Source organism: Macaca nemestrina, chromosome 10 (assembly GCF_043159975.1).
Source record: "Macaca nemestrina isolate mMacNem1 chromosome 10, mMacNem.hap1, whole genome shotgun sequence".
Taxonomy (NCBI): Eukaryota; Metazoa; Chordata; class Mammalia; order Primates; family Cercopithecidae; genus Macaca; species Macaca nemestrina.
In genome coordinates, this window is record NC_092134.1 from 138,690,980 (window position 1) to 138,716,090 (window position 25,111).

Genomic DNA, 25,111 nt, shown 5'->3' on the forward strand with positions numbered 1-25,111 from the left:
GGGCTGGGCTGTGGTTGAGCACAAAGGTGCCCAGGCATATGGGCTAGGTGGGAACATGGGTAATACCTGCCAGAGCCTCACCAACGCGAGGCGTGTGGTCGTGGACCCACTTATGACTGACAAGAGGACATGCAGCAAAGAAGAGAAAGAAAGGGAGGAAGAAAGTCTCGCGTCCCAGTGAGGGCTGGGAGCACAGTTCCAAGGTAGGTCTGATGAGTTCCTCAGAACCCCTCGCTCCCTGTCCTGCACTCAGCTGGAGTCGGCGATGCAACAGCATCTTAACAGAAAAGTATACCGATGTTGGATTCCGGGGATGCAGTCGTCGCAAAACCTACAACTGTATTTTCCTTGTCTGTGCACCACCCCCCGCCTCTCTCTCTCTTTCTCTGACCCACACTCCCCAGTCTACTCTTGCATTCCGCACGCTTTTCATTCTCCCCCACGACCCCGTCGACCAGAAGCTTCGAGGGGCCTAAAAGAGCGCAGTCGGCCCTAGCTGGCTCGTACTCGCGCCGGACTGCACGCGAAGTACCAGCCTCCGCAGCCCTTACTTTGTTCCGGTGCGGGTAGGCGGCGGGAGGAGCTGCATGAGGATGGCGCCGACCGCCCGCCGCTGCGGGAGGCTGGGAGAGCCGGGCCGAGTGCAAGGGACGGCCACGCCCTCCTCCCGTCGCTATAGAAACGGCTTCCGCCCTTTTTGTGACTCTGGAGCTGAAAGGGCTTACTCGGGCTATGGTCCCAAACCACCTTGCAGAGTAGCAGCCTCAAGAACATACTTCTCGTCCTCCCACTCACATTCTCTTGCCCCAGTTCTTTAAAGCATAGGGCAAGAATTGAACAAAATCTCAGCATAAAGAGCTTAAAGGTGGTTGCCCAGATCAGACACGTGAAATTCTCCCTCCTCTCCCCTTCTTCAAGCACAGCATGTGGTTATCAGAATTACATCACAAAAGTTCTGGCAGGGCGCGGTGGTTTTACACCTGCAATCCCAGCACTTTGGGAGGCCCAGGCAGACCACGTGAGGTCTGGAGTTCGAGACCAAACTGCTCAACGTAGTGAGACCCCCCTCTCCCCCACCCCGTCTCTATTTAGACATTTTTTCTATAATCCCAGCACTTTGAGAGGCCGAGGCGGGTGGATCACGAGGTCAAGAGATCAAGACCATCCTGGTCAACATTGCGAAACCCCGTCTCTACTAAAAATACAAAAAGTAGCGGGGTGTGGTGGTGCGCGCCTGTAGTCCCAGCTACTTGGGAGGCTGAGGCAGGAGAATCGCTTGAACCCGGGAGGCTGAGGTTGCAGTGAGCCAAGATTACGCCACTGCACTCCAGCCTGGCGACAGAGCGAGACTCTGTCTCAAAAAAAAAAAAAAAAAAAAAAAAAAAAGGAAAGAAAAAAGTACATAGCAAAAGTTCTGGGCAAAATCCATTTATCAGCTAAACACTTTTTGAGTGCTTACTCTGCACCAGATTGTAGGAAAGCATGAAAAGTAAGGGAAGTTTGTAATTGAATGACAGTAGGTTGACCTGGAGGAGCACACAGTCTGGTCCAGGCAGAAAAGACATTCAAATGAAGCTTTCTGAAAGAGCTGGGTTGAATTTGAGTCTTCAAGGGCAGGAAGCAGTTGTCTACGTAAAGGAAGCAAGTCCTAGTCTGAAGGCCAGAGCCATGGAAAAGCTTGGTACCGTTGCACCAGCACCCAGTTTGGGGGGCAGGGGTCAAAGGTGCACGTGGGCAGAGACAAGATTGAAGCAGCAGGAAGGGGCCAGCCAGACATGAAGCAGCCTATGAACTCGACCAGGGTGAGGCTGCTGTGTGCGGGCTGCAGAGGAGTGTTCATGCTGACTTTATTTTAGAAAACCCTCTGTGGCAGTAACAGCGGGAGGTAAGCCCGAGCAGGTGAAGAATCAAGGCAAGGATGCCTGTTAGAAATAGTGATGATGTTTCAGAGTCAGGGAGAGCACATGGAAGAGGAGTTTTGAGAAATTTAGGAAATGGAGTAAGACTCGGTGACTGGATGTGAAAGTCGAGAGAAGACTCCATCCCCGGATTACACCTCTGGCACCTGCAGTGATGGTGGCGCCACTCACCAACAGAAAACGCAGGAGAGAAGATGTCAGGGGTAGAAGGAGAACTTGAATTTAATAACGGATCTGCTACATCAAATTGTCAGTGGACCATCCACAGGTTTTGTGTCAAGAGCAAGGTGTAGGGTAAAGATCCTGACTTGGCAGTTACTGTCACATAAGTGACCACTGGAGTTTGCATAGAACATGAAACTGGTAAGACAAGTAGGTATAGATGACACAACAGATTAGAAATCTGCAAAAGAATGAAGAGTAGGCATGGAGATGGGAAGAAAATGACAAAGAAATGTGTCACCTGAGCCAAGGAAATCGAATGTTTTCATCAGAGTATAATGAACAGGGTATGTAAGGTTAGGTGAGGAAATGGTACACTGGGTTTGCATCAGAGTATAATGAACAGGGTATGTAAGGTTAGGTGAGGAAATGGTGCGCTGGGTTTGGCAACTAAAGGTATCGGTGCTTTCAGCCAGGCTGGTTTTAACATACTTTGAGGTAATTTTCAACCCCCCCCCGATAAACTATAAAGAACATGGCAAAAACAGATTGTTAAGCTGGTGCCAGATGACTAATCAATTATATCAGTACCCAATATAGAGTAGGCTCTTATGTTTATTGTTGATCTATACCAAGTAGAGAACATCAATGCTATGTAACTGAAAAATATGTTTTTAAAAAGGGGACAGGTGGGGCAGGTTAGGGGGCTGGTATATGACACTATAAAAATATACATTAGATATAAAAAGTGTACAACAGCAACAGACAAATGCTCACTTTAATCACAATTCTAAATTAATTATTTTCACATTAACAGATATTTCCATAAACCAAGGAAAACTGAGTTAAGTATTATACATTTTTTAACAGTTAACATGATTTGAAAATTTTTTATTAAAAATTGATCAGAAGCTAGTTGAAATTCTCAATGTAAATATAAGCTATTCATTACAATTGTTTTTCAAAGTAAATTCAGATCTAAGCTTCCTGAAGAGCAGTATTATCTAATATCATAACAGGGATGACTAAGTACTTGACAACTACTTTCTAAAGAACTTAACAAAAAGTGACTACTTGAATATTATATTTACAACAAAAAGGCTAACATTCTCTGCAGAGCTCTCATTTTATCATGAAATGTGGACAATCAGGAACAGGTGGATGAGTGGTATCAAGAAAAAGAGCATTTCAAAATATTTCCATTAAAGGTTTTGACAATTAAGATTTCATAAAATGTCTTTAAGTTCTATTTTCTAGAGAATAATCATCTAACCAGGAGACACATGCCATAAAACTGCAACCATTTTAGTGTGTAAAATAATTCCAAGTTTGTACTATAAAAAGATTTGGCTAAAATACAAAACATCTTTGCAATAAAACTGATAATGTAGCTTAAGCAGCTTATAAGATTTCAGAAATGTCTTCGGAGAGAAATGAGAATGCTTCCCTCTGCCAGACGAAACTGAACTGTTAAAGTCAAGGTGCTATAAACTAGACAAAGCTAGAAAGGCATATCACGTAACTAGAAAAGAACAGCATGGGATGTGGACTTCCTCTATGTCGAACTGATAGAAAAACAGAATACACTCTTCACAAGGAAAGGCATGAGAAGAGAATTCTTATGAACAAACTTCTCATTGAAGTCTTGAAGAGTTTTACAGAGAACATAATCATAAAATGGCTAGAGGTCATTTATAGGACATGGTAATAGATTCCTTTATATTACAATACCTGCCTCGCCTATAAACACAAATCAAATATAAACACCCTTGTAAAGCTGTGATTCTCTCAACCAAACATTCCTCTGGTACCACACTCAGCTGCTAGTGGCATTTGGATGCAAAGGTTTAACTCGTGCTAATCTGGACAAGCCAAGGCGGAGACTCTGATTTGGAGACTTCACAGACACTACCGCCAGTGGGCTGCTGCTATTTCTGCTACCTCCAGATGCCGCTGAAAGGAAACATATGATGTGATGCTGATGATGTCAGAAATCTCTTAACAAAGATTAATTTATAAAACAAGCAGCAAAAAAAAAGGTAGTTAAGCATTATTCCGCTTTCCAGGGTCTATCAAGCAATAAACTACATCAAAAGAATAGAATGTTCTAAAGAGCAGAAATAATGCAGTATTCCCTATTTCCAAACGTCCCAGAAGTCAAGGTAATGACTCTAAAACCTCACCATGAAAGCTGAAAAAGGAAGGCTGGGAACAAATAACACTAGTTATAAAGGCATAAAAAAATGCATACAATTATAATTTCTAAAGTAATAGAAAAAGCAAATGCATTTTTAAGGTCCTGCGATTTTTACAAGTAGTCCTTGAAGAGTCTATTTTTCAATTATTAAATACCTTTAAAAATAGTAAATATTGTTTTTATTTATACTAGTTTCATTTATATTATTACCCTAATGTAGCAATTATTTCCATCTATTTCAAAATTATCCACATTAATGTTCACAGTTGATGATGATGTAGTTGCTCGCCATAAATTTAAAATAAATCATTATACCTGCTACCCTATAACTCAGACTATGCTGCTTTATTTTCTAGTTTGAGAGGTATAAAATAGTATTTTATTTTAATTTACATTTCCTTAATCACCAGTGAGACTGAAACTCTTCATATTTTCTAGTTCTATTAATAGTTCTTGAGGACACTGGTATATTTATGCCCCTGGCTAATTTTGCTTTTGGGATCTTGGTGGTCTTCTCCAGTTGTATAAGATAGGTAACACACTGGCAATCTGAGAGCCAAATCTAGCTCTCAGATATAGTTTTGGTTCACATGGTGCTAAAAAAAAAAAAAAAAAAAAAAAAGACAACTTACAAAAATTAGCAGATTTCATATTAAAATCTGGATTTCTGGCTTCTCTTGAAAACAACAATCAGATCTAGAAATACCAGGCCCATAATCTTGCATGGAAACAATAAGATGGAGCTGAGCAGCAGCTGCTTCCTTCAAAAGGGTACCCGCTCCTGAGTCCAACAACATTGCTACTCACACAAGTCTACAGCATGGGCCCGATTCACTCATTTACATCACTTGCCTGACTGTCACATGCTGATTTTATAAGCACTTTATGCTTTAAAACATTAACTCTTTATCCATCATTCTACTGTTTCCTTGTATCTTTTTGATTATGCTACTTTTAAATTTCTATAGTCATATCATTTCTTTTAAATTTCCTTCATTGGGGAAGCACTAATTATTTTTAGAAATATACTAAGTATTACTCTTTGAACAATATGACATCATTATTTCCGTAATTAATCTTCCCTCCTCTCCTTCTCCAAAAAGTTTTCAAGTCTTCATTAAAAATCTTAGAAGTTGTACATCAGAATGGACTTTAAAGATTATATTTGTTCCCAGTATTTCATATGATGAAATGAAGACTCTGTAAGTTAAGTAATCACGCAGCCTCACAGCTCAGGCCTAAATCTATGAACAGTAGTCAGCAGGGAAGTGAGCACTGTGGACCAATTAAGAGAGGCCACTCAAAAAGAAAAACAGGAGTAGAATTGGAAAGGCTCAGGCAAAGAGAGGGGACACATGAGGAAAGACATACCAGGCAGAGGAGGATAAAGACAGGCCCTGAGAGAGGAATACATACAACATGTTTGAGAGACAAAAAGTGTTCAATTTCACTGAAGTAGAGGGTTCATGTAGGTGGATGAGAGAAAGTAAAGACAGGACTGGTTAGGAAGGCAGCAACAATTTGGGCCTGGAATAGGGTTTTAGTAATGTCAAGAAGGGTGACAGTCAAAGAATTCTTGAAGGATCCATGAGACTTGGCTGTGGAGCAAAAGAAAACAAAGAGAAGTGAAATCTGATTTTTAAAAGCAAGAGGTTGAGTTTGCTAGGGCATTTGTTAAATGCTAGAATTGCTACGTATAGATCCCAAGGCTTCAGTCAGACTGTGGAGGTCAGCAGGTACTGAGCAAAAGATGTGCTGCCAGAAATACATACATCAGGAATCTCAAATGTTTACACCATTTAGCACGGTAATTCTCCTACTAGAAATTTTATCCTAGGAAAATAATCAGTAATATGCTCAGAGATTTCTAAAATAAGGACCTTTGTGCTTACTGCAATCTTATTTATAGCACGGAAAAAATCATAAACCTGGATGTCCAATCATAAGGAATGGCCAAATGATAAATATATGCAACAACCAGAGACTTTGGTTTTGAAGATTATGTAATAATATGGGGAAATGCTCACACATGGCATTTGTAACTAGGATAGGAAAAAAATTTACCAGTAATAATTTTCCAAGCTCCTACCCTTGATGATAAAAATGCCATACCTGGTGGGACCCATTTAGGTCTCTTGCTTTCAGCTGAAGGACTGTGTATTTGTAATGGTTTCCTAGTGGCATCTGAAGAAAGAGAAACCTTTTTTGGCGAGGACTGAGATTCTGATTTGACGGCAGCTGGAGCAGAGTCCATCGAAGTCGCTTATTTTAAAAATATATGTAAAAAAGTTTGTCATGCAGGAAGAAAAAGTAAGTCTAGCATGTATGTGTAAAAATTGTAAAGCTACATAATCATATAAAAAATAAACTTATTAATCAACAAACATTTATTGAGAGCCTAAGAATAGCCACCTTTTATGAGCATTAACATGCCAGGTAGTGTGGCAGGCGTATCACACACGTTACCTTTAACTCTTTACAGCAACTCCAATACAGACATTACTATCCCCACTCTCAGAGAAGGAAACAGAGACGTTAAGCAATCTGCCTGTAGTCTGACAGCTAGTAAGCATCTAAGCTTAGAAACCAGATTTTCCTCCAAAATCCCATCCTGGTAACTAACCATTACACAATAGTGTCTCATGAGCATGTGTCAGTGAGATTATGTGTCAGGCTCTAGGATTAGAAACAGTATCATTCATGGCTCCTGCTCCCAAGGACTTTAAGGTCTAGTCACTAGACTCTAGTGGGAAGAACAGGAAAGTAAAGATGTGTAAAATGTGGTGTAGTAAGGGACATGGCAGACTCTAGAGGTATGCCAAGTAGGAAAGGAAACTACAGTCTGGGGGTATGTGTTTTGAAGTTAGAGGGAGGTGAGTGAGGATGGTCTGAACCAAATCAAGATTGAAGAGTAAAGGTGAATTGAAGGAAGCTTTCCAGGCAGAGGGAGTATGGTGTGCAAAGATGGAGGATGCACCAAGTTCCAGGACCAGCAGTGCTGACTGGTTCAGTCTATGGCTGGAGCAGAAATCTCAAGGGTAGGAAAGGTGAGAGACAGAAACAGGGTGTAGATCACTTACGAAGAGCTTTGCAGACCATGTAAAAGTCTAGCTAGTCACAATCATGCACACATTTTTCTCAGGAGTGATTTGTATTTTAAAAACATCCTTCTGGTGGTAGTGTAGGAGAAATAGGCCACTTAGAAGGTTATGGTAATGAGGTAAGAGGAAATGGGGGCCTCCTAAAGTGGAGAATAGAAGGAAAACAGCACATTAGATATGTTTTGGCAAAAATAGGTGGGAGGCAGCAATGGAGATGAAGAAAGAATCCATGACTTGCAAGTTCCTGTCATGGGCACACTGTTTGATGGTGCCATTTACCTAGAGAATGAACACAAGACTGGAAGTATGCTTTGGTTCTTATTTATTTATTTATTTTTGGTGGTGGGGAGGGAGGAGGGGTGGCATACAAGTTCACTTTCAGATAGTGCTTGTTTTGAGATACCTAGGGGTATTTAAAGGCATATAAGTATGAACATTTTCACCATACACTCTTCCTAATGTTAACATCTGCATCCTCTAGATCAGCACTGTCTGATGGAACTTTCTGTGATTATAGATGTGTTCTGTTTTGTGCTGTCCAATACGGTAGCCGCTAGCCATCTATAGTTACTGTGCACTTGAAATGTGACTTGCAAAACCTGAGGAACTGATTTTTAAATTTTACTTAATTTAATTAATTCAAATGTAATATAACCACACATGGCTAGAGGTTACCATATTGGACAGCACAGTTCTCAACATTTTTTCTATCAAGGGAAAATTATAACGTGTGCTAGACACAATTCTCAAAGTTTACCCAATACATTACTAGTAGGACTAAAAATATAATCCATTTTTCCTAATTCCTAATCCTATCACTTAATGGTTAAATTTCATTTCTAATAGTATATATTAATCTCAGTTATGAAGCAATTTGCTCTAAGGGATAGAGAAAAGATTTTAAATGGTAAATTCCAACTTGGGAACTGAAATTTTATTTTTAGTTATTAGTGTGTCTTGTTGAAGAAGCATAAACATGTAAAGAAAATACAAAATATATTCATGGTGCTAATAACTTGTTCCCATTATAGCTTGTGGTAGGCAGAATACTGGCTCCTCAGATGTCTACATCCTCATCGCCAGAACATGTGAATATGTTACCTCACGTGGCAAACAGACTTCGCAGATGTAATGAAGTTCAGGATCTTAGATGGGGAAATCACACTGAATTATCTGGAGGGGCCCAATGTAATCACACGGGTCCTTATAAGTGAATGTGAGGAGGAAGAAAGTCAGAGTCGAGTGACACGATGTGAGAAAGTCCCTGCCATCGCTCTCTGAAGGTGGAAGGGGCCACAAGCCAAGAAATGCACCCTCAAGGAGCTAGAAAAGGCAAGAATGTGGATTGTCTCCTAGAGCCTCCACAAAGGAGCGCAGTTCTGCTGACCGCTTGATTTTAGCCCAGTGAGAACCACTTTGAACTGATACTCAGAACTGTAAAATAACAAGTATGTGTTGTTTTAAGACAGACACTACATTTATGGTAATTTGTTGTAACAGTAATAGGAAACTAATATACTGTTTTAGCTCTAAAAGCCCTTGTATTTAAAATCTAATTTCTGGAACCCAGATGAAGTCATCAATTAAAAAAAAACACTCTAATTAAAAAATCTCATTAATTCAAAATGCAGGAGAGAAAAGCATATAACTCAATCAGCACTTAGTTCTCATTTAATTCTCAGTAAGTACTCAGCAACAGGCTATTTAAGGTGACAGCAGTTCCTATGAATAAATGGAAAGACTAAATAATGGAACTTTTAATATCAATAGCATATATATTAAGTCAACCAAGACATAAAAATGACTATCAAGAAATAAAACAAATTCAGTTAATAACAGTTATATTTTTGCAATAACCTATCATATACTGTGAACTCAAAAATATCCTAACTTCTTTTACACAAGAAACAAGTATTCCATGTTCGAGTCATCATAAATTTTAAACGTTTTATCATAAAAGTAGTTTCTAATGGAATTTGTTTTGGGGGAAAAAAAAAAGCCCTAAACATGTGGCAAAAGACCTTTCAAATCAGACTAAGTAAAGCCCAAAAGCAAAAAATTAGAATCATGCAAACTTCTGCCTGGAGAAAATATGGTCCAAGATACAGCTTAGACTCTGAATGGACAAACATGGGTTCAAATTCTAGCCCTTCATCTAGTAGATGTAAGATTTCCAACAAATTATTTAACCTCTCTGACACTCAGTTTTTCACTGTAGAATGCAGGTGACAACAGCTACCGCAGAGGGCAGCCATTAGTGCAAAGCAAGGTCATATATACTAAGTGCTAGCATAGGCAGTGGAGTCAGCATTCTTGTCTGCTTTTCTCCCTTCCCCACCCCTACCTTCCTTTACATATTTTAACGAGAAATGGACATTAGGAAAATGTTAAAGAGAACAAAGGCAAAAATAAGAAAAATACAGCAAACAAACCACACACATTTCCTTTATAAAATTAAATGTTTTGGACCAAGCTTACCCAAAGCATTACATTTGGATTTAGATTTCTTCTCTTTCTTTTCTACTGGGGATTTTACCTTCACTTCTTTCTTTTTAATTTCTTTAACTTTACTTTTTCTCATAGAGAAGTCTTCATCATTATCCTCACTCTCACAAAAATCAGAATCATCCTCAGAATCTTCACCTAAAACAGAAGATTACATAGTTCATCTTTGCTCTAAAAAGTGAGGATTCTGTTGCCTTAACTTTATCCACAGTTTTGGCAGCAGATTCTTATGCACCTTTGTCCTGCACTGTTTCCAGTAGCAGAACACTGCAGTGGTTGACATTGTGAGTGCCTGGGTTTGAATCCTTCGACAGGTCACTAACTTCACTGAGCCTCAGTTTCCTCACCTAGAAAATGGGGATAACCATAAACCTCCATCAAAGGGTTGTTGCGTGGATTAAATGAGTTAACATATATAATGCATTTAGAATAACATCTGGCATATACCGAGCAAAATATCATTGTTTGCTATTACCACCATCACTATAAATTTCCCACCAGTAATCTTTACTTCAGATTTTACCATTTTACCTCAGTAACTTTCGAAAAGAATGGTAGGCTTTGACAATAGCTAGTCTTTCAAAACAGTGACATTTATGGTAACAGTGAGCCTTCCCTTAACCACATAAACTTCAACACTCTGGAAGAGACCAAATGAGAATTGAGATAACCATACACAACAATCTTAGCAGCTAATCCTAGAGCTGATTTCATTTGGGACAAACCTTTATTTCTCAAAAATGCTTTTCTGCACTTCATGGGAAAATATAAGCCAGTGATGAAAGTGCTACAGCTGCTCTGGGAAAAAGCATGTCCTAACTTGACAGTTAAGCAATGATCTTTCTATTTTCTGAGGGGGTTAGGATCAGAAAACCATGCCTTGTAGATAAACTCTGAAAACTAATTGTAAATAGGGTTAGTCCTATATTCATATAAAACATTTTTTACATTTTTAATATGAACATGCTTATTGCAGAAAATGCTTAAATCAAAAAATGTACAAATAAAATGAAAAATAAACAGTACATGCTTATTGTAGAAAATACAGTCCATATAAAAATTTATTAAAGAAAATATACTATGTAATCTCGCCACTCAGAGATAACCACTATTATCCCCACATACTAATATCTACCTATCTATATGAAATATTTTATGTAAAATAAAAATCACATAAAATTTTCAAACTTATACCACAATAGACAGTAATAAACCACGACCCAGATTCAACAATTATCAACATTTTGCTCCATTTGTTTCATCTATCTCGCTTTTCTTCTTCTCTTCTCTTCCCTTTTTGTAATATATTAAAATAAAACCAACGCATCACATCATTACATTCCTACATACTTCAGAATGTATCTCTAAAAAACATGAGCATTTTGTTACACAACAATGCCATTATTACATCTAGCAATACCAACGCTAGTTTCTTGGTATCATCTTCTATTCAGTCTATATTAATCTCTTTTAATATAGAGCAGTATTTTCTCCCTGTCCTCCCTTGTGTCTGACTTGCTGAAGCAGTTGAGTCAATTGTCCTGTAGAATGTCCAAAATTCTGGATTTGTCTGTTTTCTAGCTCATGGTGTCATTTAACTTAATCTTGCTTTTTTTTTTTTTTTTTTTTGAGATGGAGCCTTACTCTGTCGCCCAGGCTGGAGTGCAGTGACACAATCCTGACTCACTGCAACCTCTGCCTCCCAGGTTCAAGCGATACTCCTGCCTCAGCCTCCCAAGTAGCTGGGATTACCGGTTCACAACACCACGCCCAGCTAATTTTTGTATTTTAGTAGAGAAGGAGTTTCACCATGTTGGCCAGGCTGGTCTCGAACTCCTGACCTCAACTGATCCGCCCACCTCAGCCTCCCAAAGTGCTGGGATTACAGGTGTGAGTCACCGTGCCCAGCCATATTCTTGCATTTTATGTGAACTGGAATTCTGCTCTCAAGGCTTGATTGGATTCAGGCTCACTTTTTTTTGGGGGGGAAGGGGGAGAGCAAGAATATACTTCATAGGTATATTCTCTGTACTTCATATTACATCACATCAGAAATCATATAATGTGTGGTTGTCCCTCTCTTAGGTGGTTCAGGTGATGCCAGCCTGAATTCATCATTGCAAAGATCATTATCAACCTTCCATTGATGACCTTTACCTAAATCAACAATGTCATTTATGGGCTGGGTACAGTGGTTCACCCCTGTAATCCCAACACTTTGGTAGGCCAAAGCAGGTGGATCACATGAGGTCGGGAGTTCGAGACCACCCTGGCCAACATAGTGAAACCCCATCTCTCCTAAAAATACAAAAATTAGTCAGGCATGGTGGCGCACGCCTGTAATCCCAGCTACTTGGGAGGCTGAGACATGAGAATTGCTTGAAGCTGGGAGGTGGAGGCTGCAGTCAGCCGAGATCGTGCCACTACACTCCTGCCTGGGCGACAGAATGAGACTCCGTCTCAAAAAACAAGACAAAACAAAAACAAAAAACAATGTAATTATGATCTCCAAATTGCAATCTCCTTACTCTATCATTGTTCCCACACAAAATTTTAAAATAATCAACTCACAAATTCACATAATGGCTACTGTGCTATATAGAATTAGCCCAAAAAAGGCCAGCAGATCACATGAAGGCTGCTGGAAATTCAGCCTGCAAATTCAAGTAATCCCAAGAGCCTCTCAGTTCAAAGAGGGCAAGTAACGAAGGAAGTTTCTCCAAACTTTCAGAATATATAATCTAGAACAAAACTTTCTGTATATCCAATAGCTCTGATCCTGCTTGTGTTCAGTAGAAGTCTTAAGGATTCTCTTCTTGGCTTAAGAGGATAATCAGTAGGAGCTGGCTACATTTCTGTTTAACAAGCTTGTTCAGAAATGGGGTCCAACTAATTTTCCTCAGCCAACTGAGAAAGCAATTTAAATAAAATTTGAGATGGGGAGTTGGAGTTCACAAAATTCCAAGTCATTCGTACCCCATAGAGGAAAATCTGGAAGGCCCAAACACTTCAGTTATGGATTTTGTCAGAGAAAAGACTTATCTTCTCTGCAATTTTCTCTTTTCTTTCCCTAATGAAGGTCACACATGGTCCTTTCTATTCTCATCCAGGGCAAGCAAATGCAGGGGAAAAACTGAAATGTCACTTTGGGGCTGCTTCTACTCCTTGGCTATTATGAATAATGCTGCTATGAACACGGGTATGCAAATATCTCTCTGAGATCTTGCTTCCAATCGTTTTGGATATATACTCAGAAGTGGATTGCTAGATCATATAGTATAGGCTGAGTATCCCTTATTTGAAGTGCTTGGGACCAGACGTGTTTCAGGGTTCAGATTTTTTTTGGATTTTAGAACATTTGCATTATAACCAGTTGGGCATTCCAATTCCAGAAATCCAAAATGCTCAAATGAGTATTTCCTTTGAGCATCACATTGGCGCTCAAAAAGTGTCTTTGCATTTTCCTGTCTCCCAGGTTCTCCCAAAGTAAAATAAATGCAAAACAGTCTTTTTTCATGTATTTCATTTTTTCCACAAGGACAGGAGCTGTTTGTTTTGTTCACTGTTGTATCCCTAGTATCTAGACTATCATGCACATAAAAAGCATTCAAATATTAGTAGAATAGGTGATGATGAGCAAATCTGTTATTTGTTGATAGTATATCAAAATCTAAAATATGGTATCTTGATTTGGCCTAAATTTATCAACTTATGAATATAAATTTTTAAATAATATGTTATAATGTTCTGTCAAGGTCACTACACTTTCCATTTGCCCAATTTCTAAATGAGTCTAAAAACCATCACAATAAAATACAGATTTCATATCACTTCTGCCTCAGAATAATTCATGGATTTCTACTACCTACAGGAAAAAAAAGCCTACACTTCTTCAAGTGGGTCTGAGACCCTTCATGATTAGTACCGGCCTCCCTCTAGAGCCTCTTCCATGTTCATGCCAGCAAGCCTCACTTAGAGACAAATAGAGCATCTGTTTATTCCACGGGTAATGCCTTTCTATCAGTCAGAAATGCTACTTCACACCTTTAGTTTGTTGAAACGCTACTCACTTTTCAAGGCGTAGCTTAAAGGTTAACTTGTAGAAAAAGCTTTTCCCCCAAATGCTATCACTGAATTGAACTGTTCTGTGTGTCCCTGAAGTTTGCACACCCCAAAGGTTTAACACAGTGCTTTGCACAATTAATGGCTTCCAAGAACTTTTTTGACTAAATTCCCATAGAATTAATTTCGAAGTAGGATAAAACCTACCAGGTGCAAAGTCTGGCTCAGTGTCATTAGCACTATCACCATCACTGCCTTCCAGAAGAATCTTCCTCTGCTGTACTGCAGCTTTAGATGCTGCTTTTCTTTTCCTTTGAACACCACCACCGTCATCTTCCACAGTGATCTTATCCAAATCTTCAGGAGAAGCGTAAAAATCAATGGAAAACTTTCTGTGACAGCTGATATTTATTTCCAGAACTGCAGAGCAGACTCTATCACAGCTACTGTTTTTATTTGCCCAGGTTCATCCCTCCCCTGCTTCTATTTACTAGCCCAATCTGGGTCAACCATGGTACATCAGGGCCCTGGGCACACCTCTAGTTTTGGGAATAAATCCAAGACCCAAACAGAGATAATCTTTCCCCCCAAATTTTCAAACTAGAATTGGGAATATGCAGCCCCTTTCTTCAAAGGTCAGTTGCTCCACCTAGAAGCCATGGGTAGTTATGAGCCTTCAGGGAAGAATGTGTGTCTGCAGTAAGACAGAATGAGACTAAAACACAAAGAAATAAAGGCCATGACATCAAGAGAGTCTTGACAAATTTAAAGAATTTGCTTCTAGCCACAATTTCAGCAATTTAAACAAAAGTCAGAAAAACAGCATTGTTGATGAAAAAAATTAATATAAAAAACTTACCTAAATAATCACTGGCTACACTGCAATTAGAGATATGAGGAGACTTATTCATTGTTTCTATTTTACTACTGCCATGTTTTTCAATGCCTAAATATAAAGAATAAGAAAGAAAATTCAGATACATCTTAATCAAATAATGTCTAGAAATAGGAAAATTAGTACTAAAATGTAATAGCATTTAGATATAGATAAATGATCCCAAACTCAAACTAGCACAATAATTTTATTCAGAGAGGGTAACATATGGTTAGAAGTCTGGGCTCTGAAATTTAACATACTTATGTTTAAATTCAGGCTGTACCATGTAAACTGGGTATGGGTATATGACCATGGCCAAGTTGCTTATCCTAAGACTTAATTTCCTCATCTATAACGTGGAGATAAAAACAGTGTCTTGCCAAGTGGTATTACAGAAGACCAAACGTGGATCTTACATGGGAATTGCTTATTATTGTGACATGCACAGGAAATAGTCAATAAATTTTAACTATCAATTCTGTGTAGGCAAATCCATGTTTTTAGTAACATAAGAACTCTTCAATCGTTATAATAAGCTTAAGATGATCCAAAGCATTCTAAGAGGACTTTAAGACTTAATAGTGGTACTATTAAATTCCAGTGCCACAAGGCGCATTATTTAATAAGAAGTCGTATAATATTAATACTTCTAAGGAAGTCCCCTTATACATCCTACAATGTCTTAAAAGAGAGAGATGAATTTCAGTGCCTCCATTTTAAATGTAATTTATGACAATTCTCTTTTGGTGTTTCTTTGATTCTTGGTTACTAAAAGTCTTCCTAATCAAACTTTCGTTTCTTTTTTTTTCTTCTTCTTCTTTTAGGAATTTAAAATTTTATTTTTGCTTTATGATTGTGGGAAATATTTACATGGTTTCAAAGTCAAATTTACAAGAAAAAAGTATATTCAAAGAAATGTAGCTTCTGTCACTTTCATTTCTTTTTAAAGAGGAGGTGGCCAGGTAAGATGGCTCTTGCCTATAATCCCAGCACTTTGGGAGGCTGAGGCAGGAGGATTGCTTGAGGCTGGGAGTTTGAGGCCAGCATGGGCAACAAAGTGAGACCCCTCTTGATAAAATAAAAAAATTACCCAGACATGGCGGCACATGCCTGTAGTCCCAGCTACTCAGGAGGCTGAGGCAGGAGGATTGCTTGAGCCCAGGAGGTCAAGACTGTATTAAGCCATGATCAAGAAACTGTATTCTGGCCGGGCGTGGTGGCTCATGCCTGTAATCCCTGCATTTTGGGAGGCCGAGGCGGGCAGATCACGAGGTCAGGAGATCGAGACCATGCTGGCGAACATGGTGAAACCCCATCTCTACTGAAAATACAAACAAAAAAAAAAATTAGCCCGGCGTGGTGACAGGCGCCTGTAGTCCCAGCTTCTAGGGAAGCTGAGGCAGGAGAATGGGGTTAACCCGGGAGGCGGCAGAGCTTGCAGTGAGCCAAGATCGCGCCACTGCACTCCAGCCTGGGCGACAGAGCGAGACTCCATCTCAAAAAAAAAAAAAAAAAAAAAAAAGAAAGTGTATTCCTGCCTGGATGACAGAGCGAGACCCTGTCTCAAATAATTAAATAAGGAGGAGTACTCATCTAGAAAACAAAGAAAACAGAGCCCATGTATACCCCTGAATAAGATAATAAGCTAAAATATCCCCCACATAAAAACTTTAAGCCAAAAAGCATTTTAGCAGTAGAGTATCTTTTTCAGGAATAATGATTTCTGCCCCTCTAGAATATTAATATAGCATCTGCTGCATAGTTGCCAGAAAAATCAAACGAGAAAATCAACAGAGAAATCCAGAAGCCATTCTTCTAAGTCTACTGAGCTTCCTAACCAAATTAATACCTTTGACCTTTGTAAGAAATAAAAATTACCATAATTAGGGCATGTTCAACTGATCTGGAAAAAAAGGAGATGGACTGTTAGGACTGTACAGATCAATCCATCTGATGAAGAAATTAAATGTTCACTGTACAACAACATGCGATGTGAACAATGAGGCTCACAGTCCACACCCTCAAGCGTACTCTGGGTATGAAGCAGAGACGTATATCTGTTTGTGTGAGATTTAGGCAGCTGAATTAAGAACTAAATCCAGTTGTATCCTCTGCAAATGGGTCTATTTATAGTACAAAGTATTCACGTTTTCCTCTTTCCTCTGTGAAGGCCCACCCAAAGAAATACTTACAAAAGCATTAAGAAGGTTTTAAAGCTAAATATACAGAAAATAAAGTTACTTTTATCTTGAGACTTCTGCACATTAGTGGTGACTGTTGGAAGTTCCTTCACTGATAAAGCTAGTGCAACTTCTAAGTCTCTCTGGTAGAGCTTGTCATCTAAAGCCATCCTAAAATAGACACACAAGTAATAATGAGTTCTTCAAAACATCAGTCGCAACTAAAGAGCAAAGCTTGAGATTTCCCTAAATTACTATCCAAGAGTTGCTAACCTCACAAAAATGTTTTTAAACAATCATCATCATTAATAGATATTTGATGATGGGACTCTTAAAATGTCACAGTATCACGTTATATACAGAATAAGATGTTTGAAATAGGAGGAGCATGTGCCTCTTTGTAATGACTGTTGTGTCACCTACCAGCTGTGTCCAGGTGGGAAACACCTACTCAACCCAAAACAGACTTGGTTCAAACATCACTTCCGCTTAAAACTCTTCCTTGACCTCACCCACTCCCCTTTAGCAGATATTATAGCTCTCACATTAAATTAAAATTATTATCACTTTTTTACATCTATTCTTCCCAATCCAGACTTTAACAAGTATTTTACCAAGCACTTACTTTGTACAAGGCACTGCACTAGCTGGAATACTAAAAGTACCTTCAGGGAGTCTGCAATTAAAGGAGGAGGGTGGGGAAATAAGACAGGCTAATAATTATACTACAAAAGGCAGATCATAAAGTCCTATTCAAGTTGGTCAAAAGTGCTATGGAGTGTAAGAGGAAAAAAAATATCAAAGAAGGAAAAGTTCCATAAAAGAAGCAGCACTGAGACGTACCTTAAACAATTTATTTTTTTAGAACAGTTTTCTTAAGATATAATTCACAGATCATAAAGTTTTAAAGTAAACAATTCAGCAGTTTTTAGTACATTCGCAGAGTTGTAAAACTACCATCACTACCTAATTTCAGAACATCTTTACTACTCCAAAAAGAAACACCATACCCATGAGCATTCCCTTCCTGTTTACCTCTCTCCCAGCTCCTAGCAGCCATGAATCTACTTTCGGTTTCTATGGATTTGCCTATTCTGGACATTTCATGCAAATGAAATTGTATAATATGTGACCTGTATATCTGGCTTCTTTCACTCAGAATGATGTTTTCAAGGTTCATCCATATTACAGTATATATCAGTTATCAGTAGTCATTTCTTTCTATAGCTGAAAAATATTCCATTTTGTGGATACCACATTTCACTTATCCATTCATTAGCAGATAGACATTTAGATAGCCTCCATTTTTTTTTTTAGCTATTATGAATAATGTTGCTAAGAACATTCATGTACAGGTTGTGTGGGCATGTTTGCATCTCTCTTGGATACACACATAGGCTGGGTCATATAACTCTATGTTTAACATTTTGAGGAACTGCTAAACCATTTTCCAATTTGGCTGCACTATTTTACTTTCCCACCAGCAATATAGGAGGGTTCAAATTTCTCCACATCCTTGTCTTTTTTATTAAGTCATCTAGTGGATGTGAAGTATTATCTCATTTTGATTTTGATTTGCATTGCCCTCACAGCTAATGATGTTGAGTATCATCATGTGTTTATCGGTTATTTGTGTATCTTCTCTGGAGAGTCTATTCAAATCTTTTGCACATTTTAAATTGTGTGGTTAGTCTTTTTACTGTTGAGTTTTATGAGTTCTGTGTATACTCTGGATACAGTCCCTTATCAGTTATCTGATTTACAAATATTTTCTCCCACGTGTGGGTTCCTTTTTCAATATATTTAAAATGTAATACAAGAAACTCACAAACAAAAACCAAAAAAAAAAAAAAAAAAAAAGAGCATGACATGAGGTAAGTTTCTCCATGCTAACCTTTCATAGAGAAACTTGTAGTAGTAAAATATTATGTATGCCATGTTCCATTTGTTGATATTCCTCTTCCATCCATTTCTTCTCCATACTGCAAGTTTTGGGTCTCTAAGGACTTCCTTCACTCCTTTCTCCCTCTTGGTACTATCTAATGGAATTCCAATGGTTAGTCTAGAAACTATGGGAACTTATCACTGCTGGATAAATCTTAACAATATGGGGAGAAGACATCTTTTTCTGCCAAAAAATACATAGTTTTATATTTTAAAGACTGTCCTCACATTAAGTTATCTTATGTCTTAATCATCTTAAGTCATCTAACGTCATTTTTAGCAAAGTAGTATGATTTGAGGACTTCAGAGGCAAGTGCTGGGTTCTGTCAAAACCAGTCATAACTTCTAAATTCCACAATCGTTATTGTTTTAATATTTAATGATATTTTCTTATATGCTTGTGAATTTCTTTTTTTTCTTTGAGACGGAGTCTTGCTCTGTTGCCCAGGCTGGAGTGCAGTGGCACGATCTCTGCTAACTGCAAGTTCTGCCTCCTGGGTTCACGCCATTCTCCTGCCTCAGCCTCCCGAGTAGCTGGGACCACAGTTGCTATTATTACAATTTTTTTGTATTTTTTAGCAGAGACGGGGTTTCACCATGTTAGCCAGGATGGTCTCGATCTCCTGACCTCGTGATCCGCCCGCCTCGGTCTCCCAAAATGCTGGCATTACAGGTATGAGCCACCGCACCCGGCCGACTGTGAATTTCTTTAAGTCAGAAAGCCAGAAAAAAATAGTACATCCTGTTTTCTGACATGCACCTAGTAAAATAAGACCTATGACTCTGCTCAAGTTCTAATTTAAACCAAGGGTTTGAATCTGTGTCTCTTTAAAATTAACACATCTAATGTCATATATTTACTGCATGTCTTACCTCTCACCTTTTTTTAGGGGTTTTCTCTTGTACTGGGATTTCTTCTTTCTGGAGATTGCTCAAGTTAGGTTTTGGTTGATCTTGTTTTAACTCCTTTGGTGTTGTTCTGGATTTCTTGTTCAAAGGTACAGTTGCAGAAACAAAATCATCTATTCATGTGTGAATTAAAACCAAAAGAAAAAGATTATTTTCTTAGTAAATGAAAATCATTACAATGTGTGTTCAAGTTTTTATAGGCTAGGCAAATTGTTTAATTTCCACAACTTAAAAATCATTGTTAGTATTTTGTTTATCTTTATTCTCATTCATCTATTTCAACTTTTGTTTTTATGTCCTTTATATTTAAAAACATCAGTCTATCAAAAACCAATTCACTAAAAACTGCAAAAGCAATTAAGACAGCATATAAATGTCAAAGACAAAATGATTAAAAACCTGTAAAACCATTAGAAAAATTGTAGAATGTAATCACATTGAAAAGTGGAAATAAATTATTTTTATTGGAACTTCACAATGTAGCCAAATATCTTTTTTCAAAGCCCATTACCTGGGCCAGGCACAGTGGCTCACGCTTATAATCCCAGCACTTTGGGAGGCCAAGGCGGGTAGATTACCTGAAGTCATGAGTTCAAGACCAGCCTGGCCATCATAGTGAAACCCTGTCTCTACTAAAAAATACAAAAATTAGCTGGGCATGGTGGCGGACGCCTGTAATCTCAGCTACTCAGGAGGCTGAGGCAGGAGAATCACTTGAACCCGGGAGGCAGAGGTTGCGGTGAGCCAAGATCGCACCATTGCACTCTAGCCTAGGTGCAAGAGTAAGACTCCATCTCAAAAAGAGAAAAAAGAAAAGTCCATTACCTATTCCTAGTACATTAACCATGCTAGAGAAAATAAGCAGCATTATGGGGGAAGAGAAAGTAGCTCCTATTTGAGGATTTTTACAATAGTAGTATTTTCTCTTTCCATTACCTTAATGATCTTCCTATGATCCTACCAGAGTAACTTCTTATTTTCTGACAAAAGGATGTTCTTTTCCAGTCCATTACAGTTTCTCACAGGTTTTTCTGTCTTACCAATCCTCAGAACTGTTGTAGTTCTACTCTTGACTGTCAATGTAAAACTACTACTGTGGCTTTTCAACATGTATACAACACATATATACACACTTTCAGGGTCTATGTAGTCTTAATCACATACTCAGCAAGCACGAATACTCGTTGTCTCTTATATGCTTCCCCATGTAAAAATAAGTTAACTTATGACTCCCCCCACCTACTGCCACCCCCCACCTACTACACACCTGACAATTTATAAGTATCTGGTGATAGACTGACGACAGTAAAAAAAAAAAAAAAAAATCTAGATGTTATAGTCTATACTGTTTTTCCCAAGTGGTAGATACAGTTAAGGCTGGGCTCAAGGCAAAAACAGACTCCTTCAAACCAAAGACTTATGAAACATTTGACTTACAGAAAACTCTAGTGGTCTGAGAAAGAAATATTAAATCCACTTCAGCATAATCTAATGCAATGTTCCTCAAACTCTTCAATCATAGCAGAGTCAAGTGAATATATGACTAATGCTTAAAAGGCATAACATAAGCCTAACCTTTCTTCAAGGTCGTGTTTTATATTACAATTAATGGGGATTTTATATAATATTCTCTAACATCTTTGTATCTCAAAAAGACAACGTTTTCCTTCTTCGGGGATGGGATAGGAAACAAACCTCTATGTGAGAACTATGGACTTAGAGTAGTTTAGATCTAAAAAGACTTTTCACCTGCCCCTGTTCATTTATCACCTAATAACATAATTTTTATCAGTATAATTATCAGCATAATTATCCCAAATGATTAGAAAACTATCTTTCGAGACCTACCTCATATGGGCAGTTGGGCAATGTAGTCAGTATTTGAGCTATATATGTCATATAAATTCTGAGGAAATGAGTTTCCAAATCTTTAGAGCAAAAATAAGAAGCTTTACTTACCATCACTGTCAGAGTGGTCAAACTGTGAGTAATTGACTGGTTTCTTATGTCTATAATCAAAACAGAATTTTTTTCATTAACACAAATGTCAATTTCTCACCTCTATTACTTAAGGCTATTAATGAATATTATTTAATATTTATTTTAATATTATTCATTTTTTAATAATAAATAATGAATAGATAAGTGAAATAAATAAAAATGTGTTAAATAAATGAAATGTGTTTGAATGAATGAAAATGTGTTTGGGTTCTCGTAAGAACATTTAAATCTAAAATATGATTTGCATTTTACTGCAGGCACTTATCATTAGCTAAAAGAATTACAACTATACCTGGTATACCTGGGTATTGTTGGCTTTTCAATTATATGATAAAGGAAAAAAATTCAGATAACTTACAAAGAATAATCTATATAATTAACATTTATAATTTCTATACTGTTTAATTGCTGTTGGCATCTGTAAGTTCCCACTGTATGTATTCTTCTGTTTTGTGTGTGCATTCTATCTTCCTTACTAGAATATAAATTTCTTGACACTAAAAGCTACTTTCTTTTTTTTCAGTCTCTCCACAATAGCAAATAATGTTTTTATGCAATGGACACCAAAAATGGTGAGTGACCTTGTTCCTGCCACCTGAGATGAATCTTTATACAGGCTGAGTATCCCTTATCTGAAATGCTTGGAACCAGAAAAGTTTTGAATTTTGGATTTTTTCAGATTTTGGAATATTTGTATTATATACTTACCAGCTGAGCATCCCAAATCTGAAAATCTAAAATCTAAAGTGCTCCGATGAACATCTCCTTTGAGTGTTGTAGGTACTGCAAAAGCTTCAAATTTTGGAGCATTTCAAATTTGGGATGCTCAACTTGTACTACTTTAGAGGGCATTAGAAGAAAATGATAATCGAAGTGAAAAAAAAATAAATTTTTTTCTCCCTCCTCTAGGCACTAAATAAAATGTTTTTCTAGTTTTTATTTCTATATTTTGACAAATGGCCAAATGTGAATAACCTAATTTGTCAGTTGGCTGTTCTTTCAAGTGAAAATAATGTTCTATGAAAAAGAGGTAAGCTCAGCTCACAACTCAGACAATCTCACAAGTGCTTTTCCTTGGGATAACTATCATACATCAGTATGTAGAAGTGCTTTATGTGTACTTCCCATTTCCTCACACAAAATATTAAAAAGTGCACTCATATCACTCTCTTACTCTTCAGAGTTAAAGAATTTAGAGCTGAATAAAATGTGAAAACTCCTTTAGAAATTCTGAACTTGAATAACAGTAAAATAAAATCAATAGCCTATTTTTCAAAAGAAAACTTAAGGGTTAAGCTATGATGACTATAATAATTTCCACTACTTCATCAAGCATATCCCTAACTGAAATTAATTTTATATATTTTTTTTACTCTTGAGAGTATGGCAGTAAACAATGCAAAGACTAGTAGTACAATTTAGTGCCACTGCCTTAATTGTTCTGAGGTGCCAGCAGTTTTATCGTCACTGCAGTGCAAACGACAAAGCAGCGAAAAAGGCAAATCATGTCTTACTATTGTTATTAAAAGAGTTTTGACCTCAGAGACCTCTAGAGAAGTTTCCAGGGACCCCCAGAGATCTGCAGACCATACTCTAACAACTGTTCCATACAAAGGGATTATGACTTCACTGCCTGGATGCTTAAAACCCATTTCAAATTCAGCATGTTCGAAACAGAAATCTTGATCCCTCACACCTCCTGACCTTCCTTTTCCTAGTCTTCCCTATCTTAATACAAAGATCATCCATTCTGTAGCTCAGACCAAAACTATTGTGGAGACATCTGATTCTTTCTTTCCCTTACCTGTACATCTACTTCATCAGCAAGTTCTGTCTGCAGTGCCTCCAAAATACATCCCAAATTCATCTGTTCCATTCCATGCCCAGCGATAATAGCCTATCCCAAACCACTCTCCAATGATATAATAGCCTGATTTCCCTGCTGCCATTCTGGTCACCCCATCCATCATTTATTCTCCACCAGCAGCCAGTGACCTTTACAAAAGCAAACTTAGATTTCTCTCTCCTACTTAAAACCCTCCAGTGACTTCCCATTGACTTAAAACAAAACCTAAACTCCTCTCTAAGACTTACAAGACCCTATCTGTTCTGGCACCTGCCTATTTCTCTGGCCTAATCCCCTACGATTCTCCCCACTGTTTGTTAATCCTACAGCTTTAGACTGTCCCTAAAATATGGTCAAGTATGGGGCCTTGGCTCCTATTTCCTCTACCCTGATTCATGACTCAGTGCACGTAATATCGTCTCAAAGTCATATATTAACTATTATATTTAAAGTAGTGCTTTCTTCCTTCGCACTCTATCATATTTCGAGGCTTATTTTCGGCCCCCTAACCTCACCTCCCACTAGAATGTAACCTCCAGCACCTCATACATTAAAGAAGTGAATATATTCAATAATTTTACTAAATGAATGGCTAACCGTAGGCTTCCATGGCACTCAACTGTGTAAATAGAAGAATCGTTTCTAACGCATAATGGAAAGCACAGAGGATCCGGAGTGAGATGACTTAGGTTTGAGTATTGCCCTGTCACTTACCGGGCTGTATGACTCAGGTAATTTACCCTTTATACGTAGAAATGTTAAATCAATAAAACAGGAATGCTTGCTCTTTCTATATCCAATAACTACAGTGATGAACAAATAAAATTACACATAATGGGCGCTCGGTGAAATGTAAAGCTCTGTTCAAACGCTAACATAACAAGGTCTTGGTAAAAGAAACGGCAACGGCTGTGAAGGGAGGCAAAGAGAAGGGAAAAGCTACGATGCTAGGATACTTCTGAGCAACGGGTGGCTCTCACTGGAGACTGGGTTCTCGATAACTGTGCATTCTAACCGCACCATCGCTGCCCTCCGGTCTTACTCGATCCTTTCCCCTTAGTCGAATGTCTTTCCCCTTAGTTTTCCTCCCACCCCTGCCGAATGTCAGGAACTACGCACCTCACGGGTCGCACCATGGTCCCTTTCAAGGCTTGATATTTACAGTTCTCAAATTCTTGTTGGCTTCAGCGGCGGTTTCAATTCGCGCCCAAAACCAGACTTCGGCGCCCTCCGCCCCCTGTTACCAGTCGTCCAATCATCACCAGCCATGCTTGCGGCGGCGCACGCGCTGTGGGGAAAGCGCATTTGCTCCCGCCCCTCCCAAGGCACCACTTTTCCGTATCCGGTCCACCAGAGCCGAGTGTGTGCTTTGTCTCTGCACTTTCGTCACAAGGGCGGGTTTGCACTG

The 25,111-nt window shown here is 38.4% G+C and overlaps 2 protein-coding genes across 18 annotated transcripts in view; both read right to left on the reverse strand.

Moving 5' to 3' along the window:
• The window catches only part of LOC105484155 (dual specificity tyrosine phosphorylation regulated kinase 4), a 53,322-nt gene extending 52,661 nt beyond the window's left edge, over positions 1–661 (reverse strand). For 4 of the 13 annotated variants that reach the window (XM_011745498.3, XM_071072337.1, XM_024793547.2 and 1 more), the window contains exon 1: positions 552–639. In XM_011745498.3, coding sequence (XP_011743800.2) covers positions 552–589 — 38 coding nt within the window. In that variant the 5' untranslated portion in view covers positions 590–639. Of the gene's footprint in view, positions 1–551 lie in introns of all 13 variants that reach the window. The other 9 variants (XM_071072344.1, XM_071072338.1, XM_071072334.1 and 6 more) reach the window with 5 other exon arrangements.
• Positions 662–2,545: 1,884 nt separating this feature from the next.
• On the reverse strand, positions 2,546–24,980 carry LOC105484156 (RAD51 associated protein 1). 5 transcript variants are annotated; one of them, XM_071072350.1, is made up of 10 exons: positions 24,823–24,980; positions 21,816–21,865; positions 19,828–19,969; positions 17,629–17,679; positions 17,065–17,174; positions 14,806–14,892; positions 14,154–14,303; positions 9,916–10,022; positions 6,391–6,540; positions 2,547–4,034 (listed from the first exon to the last, which is right to left on the reverse strand). In XM_071072350.1, the coding sequence occupies exons 1-10, from the start codon at positions 24,837–24,839 to the stop codon at positions 3,990–3,992; spliced, it is 909 nt and encodes a 302-aa protein (XP_070928451.1). In that variant the 5' UTR covers positions 24,840–24,980; the 3' UTR covers positions 2,547–3,989. The 5 variants fall into 5 exon arrangements, with proteins under 5 accessions (XP_011743812.2, XP_011743814.2, XP_070928451.1 ...); XM_011745507.3 differs by having other exon boundaries at positions 2,548–4,034; positions 9,858–10,022; XM_011745510.3 differs by lacking the exons at positions 21,816–21,865; positions 24,823–24,980 and adding an exon at positions 18,898–19,042 and having other exon boundaries at positions 2,546–4,034; positions 9,858–10,022; positions 19,828–19,967.
• Between the last annotated feature and the right edge of the window lie 131 nt (positions 24,981–25,111).

Excerpts from the sequence above, each read along its gene's own strand:
- LOC105484156 (XM_011745507.3), bottom strand. Across the intron at positions 14,304-14,805 it reads TGTAGCCAGTGATTATTTAG|ATTTGGATAAGATCACTGTG; the intron begins GTAAGTTTTTTA and ends CTTCTCCTGAAG. Across the intron at positions 4,035-6,390 it reads ACCTAAATGGGTCCCACCAG|CGGCATCTGGAGGTAGCAGA; the intron begins GTATGGCATTTT and ends GTTTCCTTTCAG.